At 37.1% G+C, this 23,744-nt stretch overlaps 2 protein-coding genes across 3 annotated transcripts; one reads left to right on the top strand and one right to left on the bottom strand.

The window, feature by feature from the left end:
* Positions 1 to 1,731: 1,731 nt before the first annotated feature.
* Positions 1,732 to 17,092, bottom strand: TPP2 (tripeptidyl peptidase ii). Of its 2 annotated transcripts, none has more exons than XM_048085240.2 (34): positions 16,626 to 17,092; positions 16,417 to 16,495; positions 16,215 to 16,288; positions 15,968 to 16,077; positions 15,767 to 15,847; positions 14,389 to 14,475; positions 14,154 to 14,296; positions 13,611 to 13,761; positions 13,404 to 13,526; positions 13,109 to 13,192; positions 12,831 to 13,018; positions 12,499 to 12,673; positions 12,285 to 12,406; positions 12,113 to 12,192; positions 11,845 to 11,903; positions 11,061 to 11,215; positions 10,280 to 10,458; positions 9,744 to 9,856; positions 9,469 to 9,639; positions 8,661 to 8,789; positions 8,432 to 8,532; positions 8,227 to 8,344; positions 6,529 to 6,608; positions 6,068 to 6,140; positions 5,462 to 5,547; positions 5,316 to 5,367; positions 5,073 to 5,207; positions 4,848 to 4,919; positions 4,322 to 4,414; positions 3,407 to 3,502; positions 3,062 to 3,160; positions 2,857 to 2,949; positions 2,474 to 2,656; positions 1,732 to 2,092 (listed from the first exon to the last, which is right to left on the bottom strand). In XM_048085240.2, the coding sequence occupies exons 1-34, from the start codon at positions 16,969 to 16,971 to the stop codon at positions 1,934 to 1,936; spliced, it is 4,089 nt and encodes a 1,362-aa protein (XP_047941197.2). In that variant the 5' UTR covers positions 16,972 to 17,092; the 3' UTR covers positions 1,732 to 1,933. The 2 variants fall into 2 exon arrangements, with proteins under 2 accessions (XP_047941197.2, XP_047941198.2); XM_048085241.2 differs by having other exon boundaries at positions 2,474 to 2,653.
* Positions 17,093 to 20,653: 3,561 nt separating this feature from the next.
* LOC125189502 (alpha/beta-Hydrolases superfamily protein) lies at positions 20,654 to 23,625 on the top strand. The gene is made up of 5 exons (XM_048086773.2): positions 20,654 to 21,651; positions 22,375 to 22,433; positions 22,523 to 22,651; positions 22,872 to 23,007; positions 23,128 to 23,625. The coding sequence occupies exons 1-5, from the start codon at positions 20,947 to 20,949 to the stop codon at positions 23,452 to 23,454; spliced, it is 1,356 nt and encodes a 451-aa protein (XP_047942730.2). The 5' UTR covers positions 20,654 to 20,946; the 3' UTR covers positions 23,455 to 23,625.
* Positions 23,626 to 23,744: the final 119 nt, after the last annotated feature.

The raw sequence follows: 23,744 nt of genomic DNA, 5'->3' as shown, positions 1-23,744 counted from the left end.
TACACAATTTAACGTATCAATTAATAAGCCTTACCTACACCCACACACCACACCTAGACCAAAATTGTGTCACATTTTTCATCACAAATTCACACCTAACATTCTACCTCACTCTCTTCAATCTCCATGTTTCTATGTAGTTGAGTCATACTTATTTCTTTTTTTTTTTTCCACTATAATAGAGTTATTTTTTTTAATAAAAAGGAACACATCTAGTCTTTCTTACTTTATTCTTTTTTCATTTTCCTTATTTATTCTAGTATTTTATTTTCTTTCCACTTAGTTCATTTAACACAATTTTTTAATAATTCTAATCTTCTAGTATTATATTCTTCACTCATTCTCAAAGTTGAATTCGAGTTGTGGGTTTCTAAAATTTGGTTTTGGAACTATAAGTTGATGGTTACTAAATAAATATAAAGTGATGCACACAAATATTAGTTGTGTATTGGGTGCAAACAGCAAAAAGAAAAAGGAAATCTTATCTTCCCATTTGCATAGTGGTAGATTGCGTTACGATTATATCTCAAATGTAAGCATCACATTTGATTTGCCTCCCTTATACGCAGCATATGGGCTCCCACTTGCCTCCTCAAACTAGTCAAACTTACCTTTTTATTTCTCATATATTGCGCATCTCACATCAAAATTGCTCATCATATTTTTGCTTATTATCTTCCTTTTCTAACTTTTGATGTGTAATGCGGTTTTAAAGTTTGTAATTTTTGAAAATAAGCTTTTAAAAGGTATAAAAATAAATTTAAAAGTTAATATCATTGATCCTATGATTTTTTTATAATTTTATAAACAACAATAAATAGTGCAGAGATATAATAAAATTGAGAGATCTGGAGTAAAACATTATTTTAGACTTTTGCTGCCTAAACCTTAAACAAAGCCATAGATTATTGGAAGCAAAGAGTCACACTAGTGGTGGATATTGTGCTAGTGGTCCTAGATATCTAGTTGCTTCTCCGGGACAATCCCAAGTTTTGCGGTGGTTGATCAGAGGCTTCTAGTGGCGACTCGAAGAGAACCAAAATCCCTTAATGAGACGATGTACAAAACGGCAAACTAGAATAATGCCAAGGGGAATGACCAACTCTGACATCGAAGAAGTCCCTCAGCTTGAGAGATATTCTACTAGATTGATGACATTGAAAATGTAAATTTATTTAAGGAGTACTTGACGATGATCGTCCAAGATAAGTTGTTAATGACAAAAGAACAAAGAATGATGCACGAAGAGATGCTTGCAATGCTTCATAAGAAAATGACTAGAAAGTAATATAGCAATTTAAATTACTATATATTTGTAGGTTTTTAATCTGCTTGTTTAGGAAATTTAGTTATATATTTTCAATTCTAGGAATTTTAATAAATGTAACTTTTAGGATTTTTTAAAAATAACAAAAATGAAATGAATGTATAAGATTGATGATAATAATTATAAAAAGGTGAGAAAATAAAATTATGTTGTGATTTGTTTTTTGCATTTTTTCATAAGAGTAGTTTACTCGATAAAGGAGTTAATTACCCTGCCAAACTGCTCCGTAGTATAAACCAATAACATGGCATATCGTAGTCTTACTTTTTATTTTAGTCCTTACTCAGACGCGATCCAGCTTCTACACAGTCTGTTACTGAATAGGAGTCCACATGATACAGGCTACGACAGAGTCTCGTTTTCTTACATACGAATATAGTGAAAATGGATGATGATGATGATGATGATGATTAAAAAATGGTCCATATAATTATTAATAAAATTAAAACATACATCTTGAAAGGACTCGGTTTAGGATTTAACTAGCTAACTAGTTCGGAGACTATGGTCTTTTTATTTCACCTCCACTCTCAAGGGAATTTATTCATTATGCAGAACTCAGAAGCAATCTGGGAAAGCACTTGTAGCAGTAGATGAGCATAAACCTCAGAAAAGAGGTAGGCTCGCAGGGAATAGAACGTTCATCCATTGCTTCTCGTACGACACCAGATGGTCCCATCCGATTTGTTCCAACAGCGAAAGCTTCAGGTCATAAAACTTCTTCTTAGGAGGCTGGCCATCCTCTTGGATCATGTCACTTAGAACCTAGATTGTTCAATCAGATCAATGTTATCGTGCAACAGTAACTAATAGTTCATGACATTTATTCTTCACAAACTGAAATTGTGAATAGAAACCAAATCTTCAAACTCAGGTAAAAAAAATGTCCACAGTTAATCGTTAGTGAAACTGCACAAGGAATAAATTTGAGATAATATCTATCTAGTAAAGAATACAGTTGAATGGCAATTATTATTAGTTACCTTTAGTAGAAAAATGTCAAGTGCTTGAAATCTAAGGGCCCATAAACTTTAGATAGGATGTTTAGGGATTAGTTTACTTTATTCATGCAACTGCATATTCTTTCCACCTTGACCAACTTACATTCTTAAAAATACTATGAAAACCCCCATGTAATAAAGATACCTTTAGTGCAGTTCCAAGGCGCCCTTTACGTCTCTCACGTATGATATAAAGGGTTCCGTATCGAGTGGATTTCACATCTACCCATTTTTGGAGTTCTTTGAAATTCTCTTCAAACAGATCCAGCTTACTGTTGGAGTCTGTTGAAGCTTTAGCATCCTCCGTCTCCACAACTTTCTCGCCCTGCTATCATTGCAGAATATATCAAACTGTGGTTAAGTGGAAATCTTGTCCCATGCATGTACTACCTTTTGGTCATTTAATAAAACGTCAGTTAGTATGGTATGACATATGCACAAATTCATGCATACGGAACTCTGGGGGTAAAGGTTCGACTGCTAGCAGATGAATGGCTGTTATAAGGTTATAATATTTAAAGCATGTACCTTTGCTGATTCAATCTCAGCTAAAGCCAAGCCTTTCTGATACAAAGCCTCTGCTAATTGGTCACGGTTCGTTTCGATTTTCTTCTTCGTTTTCTAGGTTATCAAGCACATTAACATCAAAAAAATTGGTCTTACATGACATTAATAAGAAGAAAATGAAAATTGATGAGGAAAACAATAATCAGATGGAATATTAAATGCTCACTTCTGCACCCTCATCTTCCGGATCGCTTTTAACTGAAAGATATCTTGCCAACTCTTCTGCATCAATGCTTTCAATAACTTCATTTGCGGCAGCTATAATCTGCATAAAATACAGTAGTTACGAAAAAGCAGCCAGATATTGATAATCTTCATATCGTTTTCACTATCTTTATTGACATGGTGCATATGAAATAGCTAACACTGAGTTAAGTACCAAGGCCCAGTTTCAGATTTATGCTATCATCCGATAGTAACTCAGAGGATGCACTTGAATCATTTCAGAATTTTTCTCAGGTTATTAAGGGTTGTGAGAAAGAGTATGTAGCTGGAAAATGATTAGCATTACCTCTTCATAATGGTGAATTTTGTCTTGAAAGTTGTTCTGGGATACCAATGCATCCAACAATTTAGCAAGCAACGGTGTGTACTTTGGGTACTCAGACTGCCAACAGGTAATGATTAGATATTTTATGGAATGAAAACCCTGGATCTCTGGAAAGTGAGAAATATAGCATATGGAGTATGATATTTTATACATTTACACAGCAGAAAAATGTGCTGCAAAATAAACCACTCATAACTTTTAGTATCCGATAAAGTTGAAGCACTTGATAAACTTATTGTATGACATTGGATTCTAAGATGATAATATTTCAATTTTGTTTTTGCAGGTTGAAGAGCCAAACCAAGGTCTCATGGTGCAAGAGAGAAAGAGAAGACAATACGTACCCAGCAAACAAATTGAGAACAATGTAGATCTATATAATCAGTTTATGTTGTTGTGCTCATAAATCCTTGTTGATCTACTACTTGCAACTACATGGCAATGAATTTTCAGATCTCCATTGCAATCCTTTCAGTGCCAATATATCTATATATATATATATATATGTATCTATTATTATAACAGAGTCTAAGTTTTACACAATTGGGTTTGTCTATTTTACACACCCTATATACTCAATACAAGGGGCAATATTGTAATATATTGACTAAGCCACAACTGCACTTCTCAGGAAAAACTATAACAGCTCTGAAAAATATTGTTTAGAGATAAAGGAATGATATAGGGTAGAAATAAGGTGAGTGCCTAATTGTAGGTAGAAAATAGGAAAGTTGGTTTATTTTAGGCTAAGGTGGTAAAATACTGTTAATATCATAGTAGTATTCATCATCTATTCTCAAGCACCAAGAAGGCCTTTATTAATACTACTCAAAAGGTGAAGATTCCAATAGGAGAAAACAGATTGAGAATGAATACCTTCAGCTTGGTTGATAACTTTTTCCACTCAGAACGTTCATCATCAGTAGTTTGTTTTAGGTTGGAGAGGACCCTAATTTTGGCATCCCGAACCTGTTTGGCAACATGAGGAAAATTACAAACCACCTAAATTAGAAAGACACACAACTTCCATTATGATGAAGATTATTAAACTTTTCCAGTGTAATAACTAAAAGCCACATAAACACAATCAGCACTCATCGTGAAAACCTTACATTCTTTTTCCTCTTCTTGCCATGGAAATTGTAAGACTTTTTTTTTAGTCTTCATTGTCTCTTTTGCTATAGATAAGTATGTATTCATTTCCTAAGAATCTTTATTTTGCATGCCAAAACATGAAGACGGACAATAGTGATGTAAACAAATACTATCTTTTACAAATACCAGATGAATGCTCAACTCAAGAATCAGGAACCCGGGATAAAGTAGTTCCAGTAAAAATAATACAACCCAGATTTTGAAATAGTAAGCTCATTTGTTGCTATATGAAACTGTGTAAATATACCTCTTCTTCCAACTGTTCAGATACACTCTTACTACAGCCTGGAGAAGAGCCTTGTCCTTTGTCCTCATTAACCTGATGATAACGAAACATGCACTACGTCAACTATAAGCTGGGCTAGCATACTGATAAACCGATACCATGTATTTAAGGTGATAGAAAAAGTAACTCCATGTCTGTAAAGAAACCAAAATGAGATAAATTCAGGAAGATAACTGAATATTGAACCTGTGCTGGTGGAACTATGTATGATATGCTATATGATACAGGGTTCTTCTCTGGATTCTTCGCATCATTATTGACCCCAAAAGAAACCTTTCCATAAGAAATTGACCCAACCAATACAGAACCAGCTGAAGCACCCTGCAGGAATACGACAAGATGAGCACTAAGAATATATTTCCCCACTTTCTGTAAAGAAGAGAGATGACAATAGATAATTCAAAACTGAATAATGTAAAGATGCAAAACCTTAGGAAGCTTTTCCTTCGCAGGAGGGCCCACATAAAATGCTTCTTTTGTTCTATCATCAGCAATATACAATAACATAATTGGTCTTTATGAAAAACAGAATAAGGAAAAAAGACAGTGGAATAAATAAATAATATATCACATACCCAGGAATTAAGACTGAAGAACTAAAATTGGAGTTACCCGTCACTGGTCCATCAGGTTGTGAATAAAAGCTTAAGTGAATCGCTTCCTATAATAGAAAATTGAAGGAGTTTGAGATAAAAGTTTGTCAGAAAACTTTAAGAGGGTGTTTGGCTGAGCTTATAAGCTCTTGAAAAGTGTTTGGAAAAATAAGCTCCAAAATAGCTTTATAGGTTTGAAAATAAGCTCCAACGCTTATAAAATCCCTAAAAATAAGTTCCTCCATCCCAACTCAATTTTTCATAAGAATTCAGAAATGATCTTCATACATAAATAACTCTACTGTGGTTCATAGCTTCCAATATATACACTTCCATTTTCATCTATCTTTAATTTATCTCTCTAACTCACAATTCTTTCTCTAGTTCGCAAGCTCAAATATCCAAACACTTTCACAACTAATAAGCTCTTAAGACAATACATTTATAAGCTCTTGAAACATTCAAACACCCCCTAAGGCATTCTGAAAGAAAAAGGTTGTTTAAATTTTGTTTCACTTCCCCATGAGATGGGATCATTCAACATGCTGGTGGCTCAGTAATTTGGATTCTTTATGAAGGTGAAATAACCTTTTCATCCAAGTTTTTCTCAATGAATAAGACCAACTGCTTCATCTTCTCCAAGTACTGCACGTTCTCATGCCTGAAACAATGAACATATCAGGATTTCAAATCATACACCCTCCGTCCCCTAAAAATAGAAATTTTTTCATTTTTGGGCCTGTCCCCTAAAAATAGAAACTTTCCTTTTCAGGAACATCCTCTCTCTAATGAGGTGGGACCCATTTCCACCAACACAATTTTCTTTCTCTCGCTCTCTTACTTTACCTATTTTGCATTAAAACCCATGCCGTTTCAAATGTTTCTATTTTTAGGAGACAGAGGGAGTAGCTCTTACACTAGATATAAAAAGGTTCTGCTTATCTCTATTTTTTCGATTTTGGACATTCAATGCCCAAACAAAACTACAGAAAAAATATAAGTTCTGTATTTACCACAGTCCAGACAATACGTATGGTGTGTACAAGTACCTTAAGTAAAGCTGCAATGTGTAATCACCCTTGGGAAGTTTGGCAGTATCTGGATAAACATCACCCATTGTATACACACGCTACATATCATAACAAAAATGATTAGGCAAACGAAAAAACCAGCAAGGAAACCTAAATATTCATAAGGAGTATGGAAGGAGCCGAAGGAGCCGTGATGAGAATACAAAATATGGCAACAAAATCAGAAAAATAAACCACAAACACCTTGCTAGAATTTGTTAGCAACTTGCAAGCCTTTACTTTTATAGAAAAAGCTTTCATAAAGAAGTTAGGGCATCCTATAATCCTATTGATGTGTAAACTGTTTCAGTTAGCAAAAAAAATTTGTACCAAGTTGATTTCATCAAAAATCTCAAATGGATACAATCATGACTGCAGAAAATCATGAAAAATAATGTCATTATCTGGTTACACTATTTGCATAGGAATTGGATCTAATATAAGAAGGCTGACTAATGGCTTAATATAGTGTATTTATTCAAGGTTCTTTGTAACTATTGTATTTGTAAGCTATTATCACATTTAATTAAATACTCCCTCTGTCCCATTAGAAATGAAACGTTTTCCTTTTTAGTTTGCCCCAATAAAAATGAAACGTTTCCTAAAATGGAAACAACACTCTCTACTTTTTCTTCTCTCTTACTTTACTCTCTCTTCATTAACTCACAAAACACCACTACATAAAATCTTGTGCCGAAAACCAAATGTTGCATATTTATTGGGACGGAAGGAGTATCTTTTACCCTTTAATTTCATTAATTATATATGGCATGTATTCTAATGTATGCCACTAGAAAGCATCCTCAAAACTAGCATTAGCTCTTCTCAGTCCTAATATCTTACTTGCTACTACAGTTTTGAGTTAATTCTAGTCAAAGTCTTACAGCCACAGCTTCCTGCAAATCAACTTTCGGAGTGGAATTACACACCTCAGATAATAAGACTAGCTTTCATACATAAATATTTATGAGCTCTCCATTGATTTTACGGCATAACTTAGATTCATGAAAACTATGATATTTTATTCGTAACAAAAATTCCCCCATCTGAAGAGCATTATAAAAAAGTTCGGCAAGATAGTTCAGGCGAGAACATGAAATGTATTCCCCAACATTCTAAATGGTAAAATGTGTTTCTCATTGCGGATCCAGGCCTGCTTTGGTATATGAGGCACATATTTTAAGAAATGAATATAGACGCCCGCCTCACATGGAGTGATTTAAGAAGCTTCTGTATGTATAACACTCAATAGATCATACTTCAATTCCAAAATGAGAGATAGAAAGAGCTCCTGTAAAAGAGCCAAACATGAAGATATTATGTAATACTCTCTCCGCCCCCTTTTTGGTCCGTCCCCTAAAATAGAAACTTTCCTTTTTAGGAAATATCTTTCTCTCTAATGAGGTGGGACCCATTTTCCACTAACACTTTTCTTTCTACCTCTCTCTTACTTTACCAATTTTGCATTAAAACCCGTGTTGTTTCAAATGTTTTCATTTTTAGGGGACAGAGGGAGTATCCTCCAGTAAAATTTTAAGAAGGGGATATTATCTTTGCTGTTAGGTGTAACTTTTTGACGAATCAAAAGGAGCCGACTTTTGGCAACAAGAATGAACTTTGAAAGTGGCAGATGATGTAAAAAAAGAAGATAGTTGCACATATGAAGAAGGCAGTCACCTTGTTTGTGTCTGATATCATATAAAATTGAGACTCAAATTTGTTGTCATATATACGATTGTTTAGTAATGGAATATGGGGTTTTATCTCAGCACCCTCCTCAAATTTAATCTTGTAACTGCAGCATCAAATGAAAAGTGTAGTCATATATCTTGTAAGCACAATAAAACAAACATATAAGGTCATCAGCAGCAGAAAAACTCACGTTAATACAAGAGCCAGTGTCTGTTTGCCTGAGGGCAGTCTGTCCCGCTCTGCTGAAAGTGTGTTCAATTTCGCATCAACAGGGCGATATGGAATTCTCACCTGCAAATATTAATCTTTCAGCATTTAGATATGAAAGAGTAGCAAACTAGAGAAACCAGAAGAAAAGTGAAAATACAATGGTGACAGTAACTATGTATGAGTATATTAAAGGTGGCAGCAACTCTCACCTTATTTAGAACAGCTGCTGGAGAAAGATTCTCCAAAGAAAGAAGAGCCTCAGCATCAATACGTATAGGTGCTTCACTTCCATCAAGTATAATATCCTCTTTGTTGATGCTGATGCCATGAAATACAACCTGGGATTTGCATCAAAATCAAGCAAAAAGATAAATATTCCTGAGACTAATGACAACAGGCATCCAGATTATTACTTGAAACCTAATTACGATAACCTTTTGCATAAAACATGATCATGAACTGGGGAGAAATACCATTGTCAAAAGAAACATAATAAATTAATGATCATGATGTTATAGTGATTTGGCATAGGAAGAATAAATCTCCTCTCACAGAGAAATGAAAAGGAAAGAGATAACCCCATCATTACAAACTGAAATTGTTCAAAATAATAGACTTCAGGGATAAGGAAAAAGCAGGACACAATTAATAGGGTGCGTGTGCTATCAATTTGGCAGCAATAAGAATAAACGAAAGAACTTTGCAAGACCAGAAGAGATATATCCAATAGTAAATCATCGCACTCAGAAATGGAACCAGGATAAATTATTGTGATTTTGCAGACAACCACCTATATATCAAATAACACTAAAAATTATATACAATTATTATATCCATCACTGTATAGCTAAAGGTGACATGCAAGAGTATGAAATATTAATGTATGTAACTGATTAACTGATAAGAAATTACATGAGTAGCAGCCCAGCACCACTCAGAAGCCTCTACTAACATTTCTGCATGTATTCGTGTATGGTTCCAATTTAGAAGCATGTTAAGTTAACAGGTAGATATTACCTCAAAATCTACATTAGTTACATCATGGCTTCCTACGCCACTTGACCAGAACTGAGCAATTGCAAGTTCCATAGTTCTGCCACCCTCAACAGCAAAGCAAAAGCTTTTTGAAGAAGGAGAAGAAAATGTGGCTACACTTTCCCATTTAATGGGTCTTAGCAGTGGAGATATCTGCATATGATGCGCAGGTTAACAAGCTCCAAATAATGTCATCTTTAAATATCAAGGACAAGAGAACTAAAACATTGAAAATAGCATGTCATAAAAGTCATTACCTGAACAGAATCTATGAAAAATCTTCGTGCTGTACAGAAACCAGATGCCTTCATGGTTACTTCAACCCAGGTAGCCCCAATTGGGACTTCTACAAATTTGCGTTCAATATGACCTACATCCAATGGAAAACTCTTATTCACAAATCTTAAAATCGCTTAACAACTAGATGTACTATCAATTGTCATTAGTAAGCACTATAATCATACTATTTAACCCGTGATTGATTTCAGAAGAAACAAAAATTCCATCTTTCATGGCCAAGATGCCAGACCGTAGCAGTATAAATAAATTTTGAGCTGAAAAATAGAAAATGATGTTTGGTTCCGGCATCATGTTCAACTTGCTTATATGATAAATAAATCAAAACGAAACAACTTTGGGACAGCCTTGCAATACAAATTTCCTAAGTGAAACCGAGAGTAGAGCCAAAGACAACAGCATACTACATGAACAAAGATACAAGTCAACATATACAAGCCAAGAATAAAATAGGAAATGAACAGCTGGAGAGCTCTGCTATTCAATTATAACATACCCGGTACAAAAGGCATCCCTTGGAATAACACAACTGGATGTCGACTCTTCACTGTTTGGGGCTTGGTAATAGTAACAGGAATTCTGAATAGAGGACCCCGCCATGGTGATTTACTGTCTACTCCATAGACTTCAAAATAGTGCAAACCATGGCCAAGAGTGGAAGGATCCACAATTATGCTGGAAAAGGAAGGAAGAATGTGTGCATTTATCACAAACTAAGACCAACATAAACAAGCTACAGGATGTACCTACTCAGAGCATAGTTTCTACTAGGGAAAACCACATGAGGGGAACCAGAAAAACCATTTAATAGCTATATTGTGCCATTTTTTCATAATTTACATGAAAATATAACAGCTCAGCTAAAGCAATAGCTGCAATTCCCAAAGTGAACCCAGAAAAAGTACTGCCATGCATTAATCGCCTCAGCAAAAATTACCCATATTAGCAATAATGTCCCACATAGTTATATACCTTGGATCAAACTTAGATTCTCAATCCAAAGTTTAGAATACTATAGGACAGATGGCTATGCAAAACTTATTCAAGATATGTCAAATGGAAAATGAACATTTTCATTTTCTATAGGAAATTTGCTTTATAAAATGGGATTTGAAGAAAACTGTAACCACCATATTATCAAGCTAACTAAGCACTTCATTTCTCAATAAAATGACAATAGATAAATAAGCAAATAAGATGGTGCAGCTGAAACATCAGATAATCTACTGCACATAAGCACAAAAACTGAGAAGAGTTAAAATGCACGTGAAACTAACTTGAATTCACGACCGTTATGAGTAAGGAGAAGATACTCTGGAGCTTTCACCACTGCCTCTGCAGTAGAACGTAACTGTATACACTCTTCAAAAGGAAAAAGTTGATCTAAGTTGCTAGCGTCATCATGGAACTTTGGTGAAACTTTCACTGTCCACTACAAGGTCAAAGAAAGAAGGAACTCAACTCAACCACTAAGAATGCTTAACTATAAATAAGGGTTTCCATTGTTATCACCCTAGAAATGAAACTGCTAGTTCATATAACTCACAGGATGGAATATCAAATAAGTATGACATTCTCCATTTTTAGGAGGCAAAATCTCCCAATATCACCTTATCATAAACAATCATAATTTTATAGGACTGCCACCCACAGGGGGGATAGACTATACAAAATTGCATGAAATATCTGATAAACTAGACAAAAAGAATGTATAGTTTCATTGGATGAACTAATTCAATGTTAGACTAAAAAAAAGACCCTATAGAGAACCAGAACCATCTAGAAACAAAAGAGTTTATTTATCATGTGGGAGTCCTTTATGGTAGAAAACAATGTCTTATGTAGAACAGTAAAATCAGTGTTTTTCTATTTTGATAAGTTCAGACTACTACCAAAAGGTGAAAATAACTGGTAAGAGCCTTCAATTTTTAATAGCAATGGAAATGAGTTTCTTCTGCAGAAATTTGTAACTGTTAAACATTAAAACCTTTGTGCCATGAAAAAAGTGTATACAGAAAGTGGAACATTGTGGGAGGAACTTTTGCAGTAAATAGTACTTACCTCAGTTGACTGTTGACATAAATCAGCCTCTCTAAGGTAGATGCCCCGTGATGTAGGTACTGTACATAAAAGAGTATCTTAGAGATGATTGCACATGGTCTCTACAGTATCAAAGACCACAATGGTGACTTGTATAATTAGGTACCCAAAAGCTGATACCCAGTATTATGCTCATAAATAGTACTATATGCAATCAACCTACACATTGTGATGTTAGAAGAGATGGTATTCATGCATTAGATAAATACACACAAGATGGATTACCCACTTGTCTTTCCAGATTGATTGATCTTTATTTGATAAGTAACACATGGAACATCTTGTGACTTTTGAATGTATTCATATGCCCTGTTATCCAAAATCATTAAAAAACCAAAATCAAGCAATGATCCATAAAACTATTGCATGTTGAGGACGGAACTCAAAGTTCTAAATATAACCTGTCAACTTGCATCAATCCTTGTCCAGCAGACAGTTTATCTTCAGGAGAACCACCAATCGGAATACATGTATTCTCAAGAGCCTCCCGTATATTATAGGGACTCACGGGAATTCCTTCAGCCTGCAGACTTTAGGCTTTCATATCCCAAGAAGAGAAAAGATGGCCAATATGAATTTACAAAGAGTTCAATTTTTAGTTGGAAACAAAATAACCTTCATTGCACTGACAAGCAGAGCAACCCCTCCACTAGCACATGGAGATGACATAGATGTTCCATTCATAAACATGCGCCGTTGTAGAGTCCATGTAGGAACAGGGGCCATAGCACCACCAGCTGCACTTATTGAAACACCAAGATCCCCATCGACTGTTGGTCCTCGACTTGACCTTCATCAATATCAGCTAATGAGTTGAAAATTCAACCATACTACACGAGCCAGCTGACTATATGGAGACTATCATTTACTTGTTCGGAGGGTAGCAAATTCAATACTATTATCAGTTCCAAAACTGGAACGTAATTGAAGATCAGAATTTGATATACCAAGTATACTCAAGACCTTCAGGAGGAGCTTCTACTAAGTTGTGTGCTCCTGCTGCCATTGCAGGAGAAACATATGCTCCAACTCCTATTATACTTGATGTTGTACCACCAGGAGCTCCAACAGTGCTCAATGCTGGCCCATTATTACCAGCACTACTGATGAATATAATTCGATGTTTGTTTACTACCTATATATACAAAGAATTCGAAGTGTACATGAGATATGAAACATATCAATGAAATAAGCTAGTCCAATTATAAGAAGTTGAAAAGTGTACCTCATTTACTAAGTCAACAAAGCGACCGTAATCTGGTAACAAAGTAGGCTCACCATAACTCATGTTTATAAGATCACATTTGTGCTGCATATCAAAATACTCTTTGAGAAATGGCACATTGGAGATGAAAAACAATAAAAGATGATGGGACTGCAGACTAAGAAGCAAACAGCAAATATAATGACTTTGTTGTCTGTCTCAAATAAAAATAGCACTGAATATGTAACCAAGATATTTTTCTTCTGCAGTAATGGGCCACATAAGTTCTATTGTCTTATATAAACATAAGCAGTACCTCCACAGCCGCAATCAGTGCTCGAACTAAGCCTGTCCCAGTTTCCATTGAACCTAAGCGTGAATCTCCAATCTTGCACGAAATTATCTGAGCTCCAGGGGCAACCCCATTTAGCAGAGGCTCCTAAATGATGATGACTCTTGTGAAAATGCATATAAATGATAGAAATTGGGTCTATGATTTATTATAATTCCTTTACAAGGCTACCTTAGAATTGTAAGCAGATGTGATACCAGCAACATGAGTACCATGAGGGGAACTGTCTGTCACAATACTCAAAACATTGCCTTCATTGTACACATTAAGGACTACTGTGCATGCATCTAATTTGCTGAAGGTTCCATACTTCCGTTCAATTCTACAATGAACATAGTCAACACACAATAGATTATTCTAACTTTCTGACGACAGCTAGCAAATGCTAGTTTAAGTGCTTCCTCGTGATCCTAATAAAGATATTGAATCTGGTAGGAGTGAGTGGTGAACTGCAGTACACATTGAACAAGAGAAGTTATCATATATGTCATGATATAATATGGAACTAGTAACTGAAGTTACTTGTTACTACGCACTGCGCAATGGATGTCAATAATTGACAGGAACAATCAACACAAAACATGTCATAACCATGGCTTTGAAGTTAAGACAATTGTTTGCTTGTTCCCAGCATTAATACAGTTTCTGAGGAGAACGATAGACAGCTTGACAAAGAAATATATGCTAAAGTTTTTCTTAAGGATCCAAAAATACCTATAGTTAGTAAGAGGAACAAAGTTAGCAAGCTTCCCACATCCTGCTTCATCCTCAAGATTCTGTGTGTCAAGAGCAGCTCTCCAAACTTCTCCATCATGCCATACAACAGCATCTATAATAGGTCCTTTATCATCATAGTTCTAAGGCATCAATGAAATAGTTAACATTGGATACATAATACAATCTTGAAAACAAAAGGAAATAGGAAAACAATTGGTCTAGGGACACTTACATCAGACTGCTTGCGTAGAAGATCCACTTTGCTTTGGAGATCTTCCCGTTTCTTTTTCAAGTTTGTGTCATCAACTTTTGGGTGTTTCTACAGATAAGTTATAAAATAAAAAAGAAATCATAAATTGGATTTCCCTGAGAATGTTTTGGATGGGAGAATGTGAAAAGATTCCTGATTTGAACAAATGCACACACATCTGGATTGTACTGTGTGTAAGGGGAATAAGAAAAAGGACTACTATTTCTAACAGCTAATGATTTGAGAACTAACATGCAATTTCATCAGCAATATTTTAATCACTTCTCACATTTATGTTGACAAATATCTAGCATTTGAACCAGCAGATTTTGGACCGAGGGAGTTGAATTCTAGCCTAATGTTTCCTATAGCTTGAGCCAGATTAAGGGTGAGTTTGACACAGCTGCAAAAAATCCCAATATCAAGTATGGACCCCCGTCATATTTACAAAACTATATAGGCATTTGACAACCCTAAGTAAGAACAACTTTTGACCCTAAGTAACAACAGCTTTTGACCAGTAGTTATTTGTTTAGCATAATTAGAAACTAAACTAATATCATTATGCATTGTGAAAAATGGAATAATGATGTCTTAAGAGAGCTATAGCTTCAGAAATAGACAATAATTTAAAAATCAGTTTGAAATGATATACTAGCTTTTTAAAGAAAAGGAAAACCGCCTTACAATATCAAATCAATCTTAGAAGAATCAGTTGTTGTGCAATCAACGTTCTAGATCTTTCCATGTCACCTTAGTTCAAATATTAAATAGTCCATGTGACAGTTCGACTAATACATGCAATATTACAAAAGAACAGCAATGAGTATTGAACTATCAAATCACTACAATATGCAGAAAGCTGAAACAAAAAAAAACAGAGAGTGACAAAACACAAAACTAACCAACAAGTGAGAACAGTATCTCTTCCTAACTACTCTAGACGTTATCACCCTTCCTAAATTCCAAAACTCGCAATTTTTCCTTGGCTCTCTCTCCAATCAAGTTAATAAAGTAAGTGGAGATTGGAGAATACGAATCTTGACTGCTTTGCCTATTGGGGAAAATGATGTTTCCTACTGAATTCATATGTTCTAGAACAACTTCATCAATCACCCGAATGCTCACTCAATCAAGGGTGGGCAGACGAGTCGAATCTTCCAGAATCCAAATGATAGGTGTATGTAACTACCACGAGTGAAAGGCATAAGCAGAAAGACAAACTAGGAAGGACATGGACAAAGGGTACAGAAAACATTAACTTAATCAATACTATATGTGACATATACACCATCAGAAGAATGTAAATCAGACTGTTAGGCTATGTCAGTACAATTATTATGATCAGGGTACTAACTACCTTGTCAAAATCAAAAAGCTGCTTTACAGCATCTGATATTGCCTCCTGATTTTTCTCATCCCATTTCTTTTTCCTCTCTTTCTGCACCACAAGCAGCAAACAAAGTAAGGAATATATAGGGCAATGAAGCACTAAAAGAATATTGCAAGCCGAATAACTATCAAACATTAATTTAAACGTCATCTGTATTCAGAATATTACCTTTAACCGATCTGTCAGAGTACTTGTAAAGAGCTCGTAGACCAATTTGCAGCCAACATGCCATTCTCCAGATGGATTTTTCCATGATGAATTGACAACCAAAGAATTCCCTGTATATTTTTGCATTTGCATCCATAAGAAGAATGATCAGGAGAATGCCCAAGATACCAATTTTATATGAAATAGCAACTGAAGAATTAAGCTCCGTCGAAGAAAATGAATATTAATGTTCACGGGAAACACACACCAGAGGTCCCCTTAATGCACCCACTGTCATCTGCCTTGACAATAGTTGAGGTATCAATATCTCCACTTCCAGTACTATCAAAAGAACAAATCAAGTAAAAAATCACAAATTGACATACATACAAACATAAACATGTCTACACCACGCACAATCAAGCAATGCAATATAGTTTCATTTCAATCGCACAATATCCTTCACATACCAATCAATCACATCTAAAACTTTCGGCTTCCCATCCGAAGTCACTTCCAACCCCACAGCCGCAGGGTCCACACCAGAATCTAGAAAACATCAACATCAAAAACATAAACAACAACGAAACAATCAAAACGAGTCTTTTAACACAACAAAATCAGCAATCAACTCCGAAAAAGGAAAAAAACTATATCTAATCTTCCGTAAACAACAGACCAAAAATAGCAACAATCACGCCGCGGCCGTCGTACTCGGGGTGCTCCTTGACGAAGCGATCGGCGGCGATTTCTTTCTTCGGCATGAGCGATGCTAAGAAGGTCGATTCGTTGAGCTTGAAATTACTCAAAGCACCATTGTCGTCGCCAGAAGGCATCGCCCTAGCTGTGAATCTGGTAGTGCTGGTGGAAATAGTGTCAGCGCGGTTTCTCTCACTGGATTTAGTGGGGTTTGAAAGTGCAGTTACGAGGAGAGGCAGAGAGAGAAATGACAAATGGGAGCAGTGTGATTGGAAATTGATGACATTTGAATTTATAATTTGGAGTGGGCTTTGCAATTGCATCATACGATGATTGATTGGTCAATAAATTAATTCCCTAGGGGTATTTCGGGTAATATATCCCTGAGTGCAGATTCCGGCGCGGCGGAGCAGGGATGATTTGGTTGATATTGAATTGGTTGAATGCGGTGAGTGGGCGGAGTTTCCTATATATCCTTTGGGTAATTGACAAAATTGTCCTTGCATGGGCTTGTATTCTCTTACTTGACCCTACTTATCTGGATACGAGCTTTAGGTTCATCATTCACCTACCATTTTGAGTGGACTTTATTTGGAAAAACTACATTTATTTTTCTTTGATATATGATCTCGATTGATTATGGTTTTAAACTTTCAACTCGAGGCTTTGGGGTAGTTGTTTTTCGGTGTATTGTTCCATTTTGTTATTTGTCACCCACAATTGTGTCGTTTGGTTTTGTAGGTAGGAGTATTCAAGTTTTTCGATTTGGAAATGATTTAGCAAGGCTCGAACATAGGCTTTTATGTATGAGATAAGCAAGATCTTACCACTATGCCAATAATAATTGTTTGTTTAAAAGGATCTGAATACATATTAAGAGTGTTTTGAAGTATAACTATTCCCTTTGATCACAGATATATTCCTAATTACTGCCACAAGAAGGTGCTAGAGCCTAGAAGAGTCGAAAGAAGGAGGGCACACCAGCTTGGCCGTCGGTTAAGTAGGGAGCCAAATACTTACGACGGCAAAGTGTACTATTGCTTACAAATTCTTCAAATCTAATATGTGCAGGACAACTAAATCTTCATCCACGAAGCGTTCATCCTTGTCCCAAAATTGCATTTATAGTTAACGAAAAACCCCTCCATCCTAGCAAGAATTTGCAATTCATCACCTAAGGTGAAAACGAAATTGATGAAGCCTTCATTCAATACTTCAGTTTTGTGTTGTCTCTCTCCTCTCACATGCTGATTAAGTAGTACTACTATCTTTCTTTCGTTTTGAATATATATAGATAAATTTACTCTCATCCTTGATTCGATTATGCTAGTGAAACATTAAAAAGGGTGCAGGCCTCTCCGGGATGAGAAAATAACACGGGCTAGTGAATTATTTATTTTTTATGCCAAACAATAAGTAGAGTCATGATAAGTAATACTCCATCTGTCTTATAATATGTGTCACACCTTTCTTTTTAGTTCATTAAAAAAGAAAATATAATAATATTTTATTTTTTAAAAAAGTTATTTATGATATTAGTATAAATATAATATTTTATTTATTCATTTAATACATAAAATAATATCTCTATATTATAATATAGAGGGAGTAAGAGTAGTAAAACAGAGCCCAATATGTTTTATACAGTATTTTAATTCAATGTCAACTACAAATACGTATCAAAATTTCCATTTCTTCATAAATTCAATTAATCTCTGGTGTCATCAGCAGTCATCTGCATCACACCTCTTGCGCATCCCCAAGCGCATCTCTATGAATTTTTAAAAATCATGATTCACTTTTCATTTCTATTCAAACAAAATTAAAAGAATTTTAATCTTCGATAACATTTAAGTACTACTAAATTGTTAATTTCACTTCTCATTGGCCACGACAAAAAAGTAGAAGTATACAAATCCAAAAATACGAGTATACAAATTAAATTCTTCTATTTTTTCACTCCACATATCACTTTTTTATATTAAACCATCTTACTGTCTTAGTCTCTTATATTAATTTAGATCCAAACTAAAAAAAAATCATTAAAAAGCTTAAAATTAAGACCACTCAACCTCTTTTATCTCCTGAGTCCACGCCGAGTCTCCGAGGAGTAGGCCGTTGTCGGCTGCTGCTGATGGAGACGATAAGAGCACTCCCAATGGAGTTCCCTAAAAACTCCCTTATTTCTCCCTAACTCCTGCCACATCAGCGCCACATCAGCACCAAAATTTATCCCCAGTTTTTAGCCAAGTGCTACATTGGTTTCTCCCTTATTTCTCCCTTATTTCTCCCTAACTCAACATTTCATTTTTACATCATTATTTTTTATATTATTTAATTTTCCCTACAAATGTATTTAATAAATAGACTAATAATGAACAATTCATCGTTGTATTAATCATTGGAAAATATAATACAACGAGAAAAAAAAAACTACAAATAAAAAACGCAAATAAACAAAGATTTAAAAAAAAAAAATCTAAGACGGAGGGGCCGGAGGGGCGTCGGGATCGAGCCCCAGCGTACTCTGCAGGTGTTGGATGCATTTCCAGAGGGCCGCCTTTTCTTCAGGGGTCCCGCCGCCGGTGAAGTACAGCGTGTACATCTGGGTCAGATTGGCGACATTGCTCGAATAAGTGGCTTTTTCTAAGTCGATGACGGATTCCGACGCGACTTCCGACGTTGCGCCCTTCCCCTTCCGCCTCCCCTTCGCCTTCTTCACTCCCTCCGGGCGCTCGTGCGGACCATCCCCACTCAAGTCGATGTGGGCCGCGCTCCCCTCGCTCTCCGAAACGCTAAGTCGCGAGCGCACCGATTTCCCGTGCAGCGCGTCGTGCATTCCCGTCCGGAATTTGGGGAGATCCTTCAGCTTATCGTAGATGTTCCAATACTTGAAGCCCTTCGTCGACAAGTACTGGCTACTATACATCCGGATGGCCTCATCTCGGACCATGTGCTCGTTCTGGCCACTCGTCATGTGAGTCATCAAGTTAGAATAAATACCGTTGAAGTGCCCGCAGTCCCTCATGAGGCGCTCCCAATGCCGACGGATCGCCTCGCTGCCATGGTCCTTCATTGAGGCAGTCTTGTGGCTCCTGTACTTCGCGGCAATCCGCTCCCAGAATATGATCTCAGTCTGGTAGTTGCTGCGCTCCGCGTCCTGTGACGTGTCCGCCCAGCAGTCGGCTATCAGCTCGGACTCTTGCAGAGTGTAAGTAGTCCTTACCCGCTTCGGCCTCTCATCGGAACCCGTATCAGTCGCAGCCGACGACGCCGGCGCCTTCCCCCTCCCGCTCCTAGAAGGCGGCTCGGTGGGCGTTTCTTCCACCTCGAAGTCCTCCGCGCTCAGTGTCGCGGCCTGAGATTCTTGGTCGCCTGGGGTTGATCCGGGGGTGTCGAACTGGGGCCGATACACATCGTCGGCTGGAAAGGGCATTCTGCCGGCAGAGTTGAAGTACGGAGAAAGTCTCCGCGCCGGAGGAGTCTGCAAAGGAGACGGACCCCCGTATGGAAGTTGGCCGGGAGGAGAACCCATCGCCAACAACGACTGCATCCACTGCTCGTTTGCTTCATCCGTGTTGGGAATTTGTGAACTCGACTCTTTCCCCTTACCCTTATCCTTACCCGATCGGGAACTTTTCTTCCAAAAGCTCATAATTTTGATGAAAATTGAAGATTGGGAGAAGAGATTGAAAATGGAGAGAATGAAGATTGTGGGTGATGAATGGAGGAAGTGGAGGAAATATTTATAGGGGTGGAATGTAAAATAGCCGTTGGGTTCAAAAAAAAAAAAAAAAAATTTTAATTATCGCCGATTATCGCCGAGCGTCGCCACAGTGGCCGGCGATCGCTCGGCGATAATCCGGCGTTAGAACGCCACTCGGCGAAGCAACGGCAACATTATCGCCGAATTATCGCCGACTTCGCCACAATGGCCGGCGATAATTCGGCGATAACCGGCGATTTATCGCCGAGAATTCGCCACCTCCATTGGGAATGCTCTAAGAGTTTCGAATTTCGATTATGGATTTCATCTCTCTCTCAAACCAGTCAAAACGAATTCCATAATTTTGCTCATTCAAGGTAAAAGAATAGCGTAAACAATTTTCGCTTCTTGATTACTTCATCCACACCCATATCACCAATTCCGACCCATCCCCTTCAATTCCGCCACTTCCCAAAAAGACAAAACCCAATCTTCCATTTCCCCTTTTCATCTCGCTCAGCTTCAGTCCAACTGCGTCAACTTCAAATAATCGATCAAGTTCACGCCAAATCCAATTTGAAATGCTAGTGACGCGATGTCGATTATCTGCGGCTTGCCTCTTCTCGAGTGCGTATACTGCATAGGATGCGCGAGATGGGCTTGGAAGCGGTGTTTGTACACCGCAGGCCACGACAGCGAGTCATGGGGCCTCGCCACTCCCGAAGAGTTCGAGCCCGTTCCAAGGCTCTGCCGTTACATTCTCGCCGTCTACGAGGACGATCTCCGCCGCCCCCTCTGGGAGCCGCCGAGGGGCTACGGAATCGACCCCGATTGCATAGTTGTCAGGAAGAATTACGACGATACGCGCGGCCAAGCGCCTCCCTATTTTGTATACCTTGATCATCATCACTCTGATATAGTTCTTGCTGTTAGAGGGCTTAATCTAGCTAAGGAGAGTGATTATGCGGTTTTGATGGATAATAAGCTGGGGAAGAGGAAATTTGATGGAGGGTATGTGCACAATGGGCTGCTCAAGGCGGCTGGCTGTGTTTTGAATGCTGAGTGTGATGTTTTGAGGGATCTTCTGGAGAGGTATCCGAGTTATACGCTGACATTCACGGGGCATTCGCTAGGGTCTGGTGTGGCGGCGCTGCTGACTGTGGTGGTGGTGCAGAATCGCCATCGGTTTGGGGGTGTGGAGAGATCGAGAGTCAGGTGCTATGCGATTGCACCGGCTAGATGTATGTCGCTTAATTTGGCTGTCAGATATGCTGATGTTATTAACTCTGTTGTTCTCCAGGCAAGTTGGTACACACTTTGTTTGTGCCTATTGTAGTTTGGTTTCAATGTGATTTTCATAGCTTCTGAGTTGGTAGAGAGCCATCATTTTCTTAGCATTTGGATTTTCTGAATGTATAAGGTAGTAGCATGAACATATTTGTTGTTTTGTGATGCTAAATATAGTTATGCACAATGGAAATGAGGTTTTGATATGTGCTGTCATTATAGTTGGAGTGTCGATATTTGATAATGTTAAGAGCAGCTCCATGTGGAGTCGCTTCCTCCATCTGCAGGCATATAGTGCATCTGCTAACGTATTTTACACTTTTGTTTGTGAACTTTTGGTATTCATATGTAACATATGTACGTATGTTGACTTGACATGAGTTGTTCTTAAATCTTGAACACTACTGCAACTTTATATCAACCTGAATACTATTATTAGTGTTCTGCACCAGACATCTTTGATGGATTTATAATTTGTTTGAAAGTGAAAGATAAGAAATTTATACCACCTGCTTGATTTGATCTTCATATTCACATATTGTGTCAGTTTATTTGTAAACTCTCGTTCTCAGGCTTGAAGAATCTAATATTCTGAGCTGAGCCTGACCTTGTCATTTCTTTAGTTGGAAGTGGAATCTATTGAAGCATAAGTTTTGCTGGGTGTACTTATATGTTGAAATTTGGTGTGGGGGTGTAATATGCCAGATTTAAATTGACCTTACCTGTATTGAAACAGGATGATTTTTTGCCTCGGACAGCCACCCCACTGGAAGATATATTCAAGTCGCTTTTCTGGTAAAAAGGAATTATCATATCTATGTATATTCTTTTTCTTCTGAGATAAAAAAGAAAAAAGAAAATTCACACATTATCCATTGAGACAGTTTGCCGTGCTTGTTGTGCCTAAGATGCTTGGGAGATACATGCATACCCGAGGACAAAATGCTAAAAGATCCAAGAAGGTTGTATGCACCGGGTCGCCTCTATCACATTGTTGAGAGAAAACCTTTCAGGTGAATGGAGGATACTTATATCCTACTACTCTTATCTATATCATCAAAATAATAACACCACATAATTATTTGTACTAACCTTAAATGTATGAAATTTGATACTTTTGGACATTCTTAAATGCAAATCCTTGTGTCATGGTATTTAGTTAATAAGTCTGAGCTGATCGATGATTGATGTCTGATCATCTCACAATCACAAAATGTCCTTTTATGGATATAGGTGTGGAAGATTTCCTCCAGTTGTGAAGACAGCAGTGCCTGTGGATGGAAGATTCGAGCGTATAGTTCTGTCCTGTAATGCCACCTCCGATCACACCATCATTTGGATAGAGAGAGAAGCTGAAAGGGCTCTGGAAGTATGTCTATCATCTTCTGGTTCTATGCTGTCTGTTAAAAGATGCTTTGTAACTTGGTGAAAGAATTCAAGATTTTCATTAAGCTTCTTATATCAAACTTGGTTATTTTATGAAATACAGTTAATGCAAGAGAAAGATGATGCATTGGAGATTCCAGTACGTCAAAGAATGGAGAGACGGGAGTCATTAGCCAAGGATCATGGTGACGAGTACCAGTCTGCTCTACGCAGAGCTGTTACTTTAGCTGTTCCACATGCCTTTTCACCGTCTCAATACGGAACCTTTGATGAAAGGGAGGATGAGGATTCACAGCAATCATTAGGAGATAGTTCGACGGGGTCATCTTCCCAAAGCAAGAGTCGGGAGAGCTGGGACGAGCTGATCGAGCGTCTGTTTGAGAGGGACGAGTCTGGTCACATGCTGCTGAGGAAATCACTTATTGGTTAAGTGCTATATGTATGTTATGAAGGCATCATTCTTTTATTCAATATTCTTTGTATGATTATGTAGTCTTTTTTTATGCGTGTGAATATCAGTTTCAACTTTCAAGAAAATCTAAACTGCTACTCAAAAGTATCGAATTTTAAATACTACTCATAATATATTCCCTCCATCTTACCCCTGCCGTACGAGATTTTATGTAATTTTATTTTGTGTGTTTAATAGATAAATGTGTTTCTATTTTAGTGAGTTATCTATCTTAGTTGGATTAAATAAAAAAAGAAATTGGATTAAAT

Source organism: Salvia hispanica, chromosome 5, assembly GCF_029641045.1.
Source record: "Salvia hispanica isolate PSC_SH4W2 chromosome 5, Shi_PSC_v1, whole genome shotgun sequence".
NCBI classification, from domain to species: Eukaryota; Viridiplantae; Streptophyta; class Magnoliopsida; order Lamiales; family Lamiaceae; genus Salvia; species Salvia hispanica.
This window is presented reverse-complemented; position numbering and strand designations above follow the sequence as displayed.

What these genes read in the sequence shown, in the direction of transcription:
- TPP2 (XM_048085240.2), bottom strand. Translation starts at nt 16,971, where the DNA reads ATGATGCAATTGCAAAGCCCACTCCAAATTATAAATTCAAATGTCATC. An exon ending in TATGTCAACAGTCAACTGAG is followed by an intron (nt 11,216 to 11,844) that starts GTAAGTACTATT and finishes TTGACCTTGTAG; the next exon opens with TGGACAGTGAAAGTTTCACC. An exon ending in AAATTCACCATTATGAAGAG is followed by an intron (nt 3,161 to 3,406) that starts GTAATGCTAATC and finishes TATTTTATGCAG; the next exon opens with ATTATAGCTGCCGCAAATGA.
- LOC125189502 (XM_048086773.2), top strand. Translation starts at nt 20,947, where the DNA reads ATGTCGATTATCTGCGGCTTGCCTCTTCTCGAGTGCGTATACTGCATA. An exon ending in ATATTCAAGTCGCTTTTCTG is followed by an intron (nt 22,434 to 22,522) that starts GTAAAAAGGAAT and finishes CCATTGAGACAG; the next exon opens with TTTGCCGTGCTTGTTGTGCC. An exon ending in AAGCTGAAAGGGCTCTGGAA is followed by an intron (nt 23,008 to 23,127) that starts GTATGTCTATCA and finishes TATGAAATACAG; the next exon opens with TTAATGCAAGAGAAAGATGA.